The sequence below is a fragment of the Epinephelus moara genome, chromosome 6, assembly GCF_006386435.1.
Source record: "Epinephelus moara isolate mb chromosome 6, YSFRI_EMoa_1.0, whole genome shotgun sequence".
Taxonomy (NCBI): domain Eukaryota; kingdom Metazoa; phylum Chordata; class Actinopteri; order Perciformes; family Serranidae; genus Epinephelus; species Epinephelus moara.
The window spans coordinates 21,410,129-21,417,849 of record NC_065511.1 but is presented as its reverse complement, the minus strand read 5'-3'; the positions used below and the strand labels follow the sequence as shown (position 1 = coordinate 21,417,849).

Below are 7,721 nucleotides of genomic sequence, written 5' to 3'. Positions count from 1 at the left end.
GCAAAGCTATTACTACTTTTACTGAATGATCGGTACTTCCTCCACCTATGCATTACCTTAAAACCATGATCAGCTTAGCTTAAAATCAGAATTAAAATTAATTTCTCACCTGGAGAGCCGATCTCCAGAGCTATGACTCCCCAGGCAATATCTTTTTGAACATAGTCTTTATAATGAGGGGATTAGGGGTCGTTTATCTCGGGATAAAACAGCGAATCTTCCTTCAACAGCTACAGAGTTCTCTTTATACATTGGTGGTGAGGAGAGGAGTCGAGTTGCCACAGGAGCAGAGAAAAAGAGCTGCTATGGGAGCTGGTGTGTACAAGTAGAGAGCGAGTGGGGGAAAATGCATTTAATTCTGGGGAAGGCGAAGCTAGAAATAGGATAGTGGCATAAAGTGCGTCCAGGAGCGCCAGTGTGGGGTTGTACATTGAAAACAATAGGGGCGTATTTTTTTATGCGTGGCATTCACTGCCGGTGTGTTTTGGCCTTTACTGAAGATAATCCACAGACCTTGTTGTGAGCAGTTTCATGTAGGAACTATTTTCTTTCCACCCAACTATATACCAAACACCAACTGTAACACCGCGCAGAAGGAAGCGTGCATCTACTGCTAGCTCACCAAGCACCACTGAGTGAGCTAACGTTACAGTTCGGCCAAGTAGGACGCCATTAATGTTTACATCTTGCGCTGTCACAGGCATGAGCCTCTCATCCATGAGTAGATGCACTCTTCCTTCTGTGCAGTTATAGGTTGGCGGGTGTGGTTCAGTAGAAAGAAAATAGTTCCTACATGAAACTGCTCACAACAAGGTCTGTGGATTATCTTGGGTCATGATTTCTGGAAAGGGACATTGCTTTTTAGTGTGTCAGTTTTTTTCCTTATTTTTTGTGCTTTTTTGTGGCACTTTGAGCACCACAAGCTAAGTGCCATCTAGTCCCATTATATTTGAGAGAAGGCAGACATCTGTATGGCCGATATCTCCAACACTGTGCAACACACACCAAAACAGTCTAGATTGATTAATAACACTATAGGTAAAAGGAAAAATATCCATTTTTGACTTGGGGGTGAACTGTCTCTTTAAGAGATGGGACAGTTTTGTCAACCCACAATCACTTTATCCTTTATCCTGAATAGTTACAAATCATTTTTTTCTTTTTCTTTTTCAACCTTTTTCTTCCCCACAAATTTCTGTTTGTTGTAATTCAGTTGTGACCTGACATATTGTCAGCAACAACACTGCAATGTTTTCCTACTAACATTTATTTATGTTTAGTTACCTGGAATGTTCAGTTTGATATACTGTATTTCATTTAAAGTTCATATTCAGTGATAACTATAAATAAGCCCAAGTTCACACCGCTTAACACTTATTCTGTGAGTCTGTATCCTGCAAGAAAACCATGTGGGAAAAACAGTGTAATTTGCCCTCAAATTAGATGAACTATCCAAAAGCCTCCAACAACTCAGGGAGAGCTTTCACTCTCACTTTCACAGTGACACATTCTTTTATAATTTCACTTTTACCCTTTTAGATATCAGTGTTTTGTTGACATCAACATCCTCCCAACCCTGTTTCATCTCCGATGAGATGAGAGTAATACTGGTCATCTTTATGTTGCAGACAGTCAGAACTCTGCTAATCTGTGGAAACAGATTGCAAACTGTCAAGCTGTACATGAAAACTTCTTTTGTCTTCTGATTTATGAGGATTTATTTTGCACCCAAATCTGTGATTATGGTTCTAGGAGATTCCCACAACTTAGCCCAACCCCTGCCTTCAGGTATCTCACATTTTTTCTTATCAGTTTAGTCGAGACTGTAACTGCAGCTGTACAACTTTGACATTCACTGCCACTCCCACTGATGTTAGCAACGATGCTAATGCTAACCCGGAAGAAGGATGCTGGTATGTAGCGTGAAGCCTAATTTCAAGTCATATTGGTAATCAGTTCACCTGTATACGGTATTATGTAACTGTGTAACTGTGCCTTGATTTACCAAGTCCATGTTTTGGTTGTGCCCTGAAAATAATGTGATTCTGATCCAAAGAAAACAGAACAGTGCACATTAGAAAAATATTTTATTTTTTCACTTCAATACAAGTTCCCAAAATCATCAAAATTTTCACATTTTCAGACATTTCAACAGGTATATTGCTTAGAATATATACATGAAACACTACATGTTTGTGTCCACTTTTTCTCTTAAATATTATATTACACAAAGTGCATCTTACACAGTACGCCCATACTGTCAAGAGAGTAACTTTACAGCAACTGGATGAAATGTGAAGAAACATCAGTCCCCACTGTTTCAGGTTGCAGTAAATGACTCCATCCTTGATCCTCGGCCACAGCATCATGGTCCAGTTTTACCACAGAGGTACAGTTTATTTTTTCTCTGCTGTACATTTTCCCCACTGCATAATACTATAACTGTAGTTTTCTTTAGTGGATTTTCAAGTGGCTCTGCAACGCAGCAAATGTGCCATCCAGGATCCAGTGCAATACCAACAGTGGTGAAGTAATGGTGACACAGTCAAGCAAGTGGAGTTCATTGTGTTAAAGTAATCTACATACACATATGTGGACATATCGTCATATTTCTAAAAGTTATATAACCCAAGATCCACCGCCCACACCCTTAAATATATATAAAAAGTTATCTACACAGAGTTTTCCAGTCTTTAGATTCTGTGAATAAATTATCTGATGGAAGGCCACCTCTCCCATCATAATCCGACAAAGAGAAACCTGAGAAGTTTGTGAGCCCAAAGGCCCTCAGTAGAGTTTCATTACAATGCGCAACAACATCTCCATATGAATCAGACATTTGTACTTATATATATTATTTATATTTTTGTTACTTAGTTAAAAAGTCTCTGGTAATATCAACATTATCCATTGGATCCATACTGACCATGTCCATCAGTTACTGAAATGTGAGACACAATAAATAAATGAAACCAAGTGAAGAAAATAAGGTCAATGGTTGAATTTGAATAAATTATCTTCCTTCTCCTAGTTCTTCACTGGACATCTTGAACCTACACATTCAGTGCGTAACTCTGGAAACGTTTCCTACATATCTGGCGGAACCACACCCAGTAGAGGAGCATCATGAGCAGCCAGTAGCATATGTATGCTACGCAGCCAAAGACAAGAAACCTGGTCTCCATTATCTTAGCTGGGCTAGACCAATCCAGTTTACTCTCCTTGTAGATTGTGTAAAAAAGCCCACCTAATAAAATGGCCGACCACACTGATAGAGGCAGGAGGGGCATGTAGTTCCCTACAATCTTACGCCTGCCTGACGTCCCCCAGCTGCTCTTGTTCATGGTGATTATGGCAAAGTACTTGGCAGGCAGCAGGCTGGTCATGTACAAAGCAGAGTACAGGGACATAAACACCATCACCATGTCTCTGCGCAGGATGCAGGCATAAGCCGCTTTCACCAGCCCGATCAGCTGGATGCAGCACAGGATCCAGAGGATGTCCCACAGCGTGCCCGTCCAAAACAGCTGGATGATGGTGGCGGTGACAAAGAAGGGGAAAATACCTGAGACAATGGACTCGTAGGTCATCCAGAGGTGGTGCTTGTGCCACCACATTGCATTGTAGAGCCACTCGCGGAAGTAGGACTTCGTCCAGCGGGTCTGCTGGTTGAGCCAGCGCAGGAACTGAGCGGGTGTCTCTGTGTAGCATTTGGAGCGTGCTGTGTATCTGAAGGGGAAAAATAAGATCTATGAAACCTTTGTCATTATAGCAAAGATGACATCACTAAAAGTATTGTGTCTGATGCCATTCCTGTGCACAATATAATGACAATAACGTTGCACTAAGGTTTAATGATGTATGGTTAAACATTTTGGTCCGAACTATCTGACATTTCCACTGTGCTTATTTCATGTTCTGTGCTGCTTTGCTTGCATCTTTGATACACCAAATCTACTAGCACAAAAGCTAAGCAATGTACTGCTTTATGTACTAGATGCGGGAGGTTTCTACCCGGAAGCTATTGTAAACAAACATTATGATTTGGTCTATTGATAAGCTTCTTACTTTGTAGCGTAGCCCATGCTCAGCATTCGGTTGGTAAGATGTCTGTCGTCCCCAAATGTGCAATGAGTTCCCAAAAACTTCTGATTATACCAGGACTCCAGAAACTGCTGCAGCAGGTCGTTCCTGTACAGACCTTCACAGAGTAAGAAAGAAATCTTAGTTACAATGAGCTCCAGCAGTGCAGTAGAGCCATGACAACCACTGCTTGACCTGCTTTGATCCATATCATTGAAAAAAGTCTTTCTCCTTACCCAGTGGACCACTTATGCAGGACACGCAGTTGAAGAAGGACTGGCAGGACCTTTCGATGTTGAAAGCCATCCAGTACCTCAGACTGCTCATGAAGCTGATGTAAGAGTCTTTTAGGTTGAGGATCATCACATCTCCTCCCACGGCACCATACTTGTGGTTACTCTCCAGCACTTTACACAGCTCCACCGTGGCCAGAGGGTCCAGCTTGGTGTCTGAGTCACACACCTGAGGGGGGAGAAGGAGAGTCACATCATTAAAAATGTGCATATTTCCATAAAATCATCTTAACTGACAGAAGCATGAGGAATATAAGCTCTTCAAGACAAATAAATACCTGTATATAGTCAACTGATGGCCCGAGTGCTTTAAACGCTGTGTACATCACTTCTCGCTTGCCGCCCCACTTCTGCATGATGCACACGCACCTCCTGTTCTGGATCAGGTGCTCTACCTCTTTTCGCTGTGGATCTTCACCCACAGGATAATCAGCATCCCCTCCTGGGCCCATAGCCATCTCCACATCCTGCTTGGCCTGGGTGGGGTCCCATGTATGGTAGTTGTTCTTCCACACATAACAGCCAGGGTCTTGGTCTGCAAACACCTCCCTGAACATTTCCATCATATATCGGTCATCATCTGAGTTCCCGTCTATCACCATGATGATGCGCAGCAGCTCAGGAGGATACTTGAGGGCCCTGATGGAGTTGAGGCACTCCCTCAGGTACTCAGGGTCCTCCTGGTAGGCTGATATGGTGAAGCCGATGGTTTTGGTAAAGGAGCAGGGCTTTGTGCGAGATTTCATTCGCCGGTGCTCAATGAAGGCGAAGAAGCTCTGGACCAACACGTGGAGTGAGAGGAGCAGTCCATAAAAGCCAAAGGAGATGATCCCATACATGGATGTCGCCAGCTGGAAACCATCAACGTAGGCCCACACCATCACGCCCAGGACCACCAGAGCAAAGGTGAAAGTGAAGATGGCACGGACTACTGTGCCCAGCTTCTTTAATAAAGGCTTCAGCTCCATTGTGTTTATTTACCTAAGAGACACAAAGACAGCACATACATGGTTTATACATATATAAAGAAGTTTCCACACAGACACAGACACTCACTGCGGTTTGGAAAAAATAGGGTGTATTAAATGCAGTTAGTTGTTTTATGTGAACTGTTGTAAGACATGTTAACAAGCTATAGAAGCTGGAAAATAATACAGCTACCAGGCATACGCTGTTAGTCTAAAATCCTCTGTGCCAAGACAGTTAAACCCAGCGCCCCATTGTATAGAAACACATATACAGTACAGGTGATATAATAACAGTAGGCTAATACAGAGGCTATAATAGAAGATTGAATACTTAAACATAATTTAAAAATTAAATTAAAAGTTATTAATGTACATATTCTAATGTATTCAGTGATATCCATATTATATTATTATTTAAAACATGTAAGAATATCAAATAATCTTTTATAAATGCTTGTACATGTACATATTCAAATGACAAAATGATACATATGATAAAAAAAAGTTAGCTGACCAGAACAGTTATTATATAAAGCAAGAAGAAAACTGGGGTTAATCAATTGACTAAATTAAGCATAAATAATAAATAAACAGCCTTAAAGAGTAAATATAATGTGGAAAAGCATCAGTCATCTTACCACCAGCAGCATCTGACATCTGTTTTCACTCAAATATATTATTTAAATCATATCCTCTTCCATGATTTGCTATGATTCTACAGAAATAATTTTGTTTATATTTAAATTACAGCCTATCAGTAGTAATTACGATGTAACTGTGCTTTATTTATGAGTAATTATCCAGCAAAACAACTAAAAAAGAACACATGACAGAGTTATTTTTAACATTACCTGATGTAAGCTTCTCCTGGCTTTAAATCTGCGATACATCCACTCGGTGTTCCTCCTGTGTGGCAACTTCGCGTGGAGTTTGTTGGCTTTTTAAGCTACTAGGTTTGAACTCGGGATGGAGCCATGTGCGCGCTTTTATGTCCTGGGGATTTATCAATTACGCGCGCCCCCGCTGACTCAGTCGTGCGTCAGGAGGAGGAAGGCGGTGGTCCCGCTGTCTGTGGAGGACATCTGTACGGCTGCTTTGTTTTCTCTTTCACCATAGAGATGTTAGGTGTGTGACCTCTGGCAAGGCTGTTCCCTAAAAAAACAGGAGGTTCCCCAAACTCAGCGGTGGCTCATGACTGTGTGAGCTTCAGATAGACTCAGTGGAGACGGAGCGACACACATTTGTGTTGGGACCTCTCGGAGGACTTCTGGGGTTAACTACTGTGAGGTTCGCTCTTATCTTGACCACAATTTCCCTTTTAGAGGCAACTTAAATTACTTCAGATATGTTAGTTACGCCATTTTATTATCATTTTAGTGTCCAACCAGCTGCAGCTTAGAGATGTATGGGTGCACAAAAACTGTAAAAATCGCAGTAGTTGTTGAAGACAGCAAGTACATTTACGTATGTACTGCACTGAGGGACTCAACTTCTTACTTCAATCAATCAATCAATCGATCAATCAATTTTATTTATAAAGCCCAATATCACTAATCACAATTTGCCTCACAGGGCTTTACCACATAAGACATCCCTCTGTCCTTAGGACCCTCCTGAGTACCTGCGTATCTCCACTTTATACTACTTCCACTTCAGTTTAGAGGTCAATATAGTACATTTTATTCTACTGCGGATTATTAATACAAAATATAATCAACTTATAAATTGTAATATGATATGATAATATGATATATCATAGGAGTAAATTTCAAGGGGGGCAAAGGGGACACTTACCCCTTAATATTTAGAACATGTGCATATCCCCCCCTTAAAAGCACAAATTGGTGCATCAAAATTTGCCAGAATGCAGAAAGTCTTTGAAATTAGCACAGGGGCGTAATTATAGACAGTGTAAGCAGTGCCGTTGAACTGGGGCCCCTGGGGTGGAGGGGCCCGTAGAGAGAACAGGAAATATAGGAAATATACCCGTGTTCAAAGATAAATGATAACAAAAAGCATATTATTAGTGTAAAAGCAGTGCCATTTGCTATACATGTACTCAAATAGGCACTCACATCTGCGTCATGGTTTCTTTTTTCTTTCTTTTGTTTTGTTGAAATATGCTTTTTCTATGTAAGCTATAAAATCTATCAATATGCTATGAAACTATCCAATTAAATGATTCATTTCTTACTGTCTTTGATATTTTTTTCAGATATGCAGTGATGATTGCTGGGTAATATGTATGTTGATGTTGTCCAATGTGAAGTCTCTATTTGTGTCAAGATAATACATGCGCAATAGTGTGCACTGGGGCCCGTCGTAACTTCCTTACACCACTGAATTAGCACCACCTTTATCGGCTGCAACATTCAGT

The 7,721-nt window shown here is 41.0% G+C and overlaps 1 protein-coding gene across 1 annotated transcript; it reads right to left on the bottom strand.

The window, feature by feature from the left end:
* Positions 1-2,905: 2,905 nt before the first annotated feature.
* has1 (hyaluronan synthase 1) lies at positions 2,906-6,259 on the bottom strand. Its single transcript, XM_050046781.1, has 5 exons — positions 6,196-6,259; positions 4,655-5,357; positions 4,320-4,545; positions 4,069-4,201; positions 2,906-3,729 (listed from the first exon to the last, which is right to left on the bottom strand). The coding sequence occupies exons 2-5, from the start codon at positions 5,342-5,344 to the stop codon at positions 3,054-3,056; spliced, it is 1,725 nt and encodes a 574-aa protein (XP_049902738.1). The 5' UTR covers positions 5,345-5,357; positions 6,196-6,259; the 3' UTR covers positions 2,906-3,053.
* Between the last annotated feature and the right edge of the window lie 1,462 nt (positions 6,260-7,721).

Coding starts and splice junctions, on each gene's coding strand:
- has1 (XM_050046781.1), bottom strand. CDS start 5,344: ATGGAGCTGAAGCCTTTATTAAAGAAGCTGGGCACAGTAGTCCGTGCC. Junction 4,202..4,319: donor CTGCATAAGTGGTCCACTGG/GTAAGGAGAAAG, acceptor TACTCTGTGAAG/GTCTGTACAGGAACGACCTG. Junction 3,730..4,068: donor AGCATGGGCTACGCTACAAA/GTAAGAAGCTTA, acceptor TTTCCCCTTCAG/ATACACAGCACGCTCCAAAT.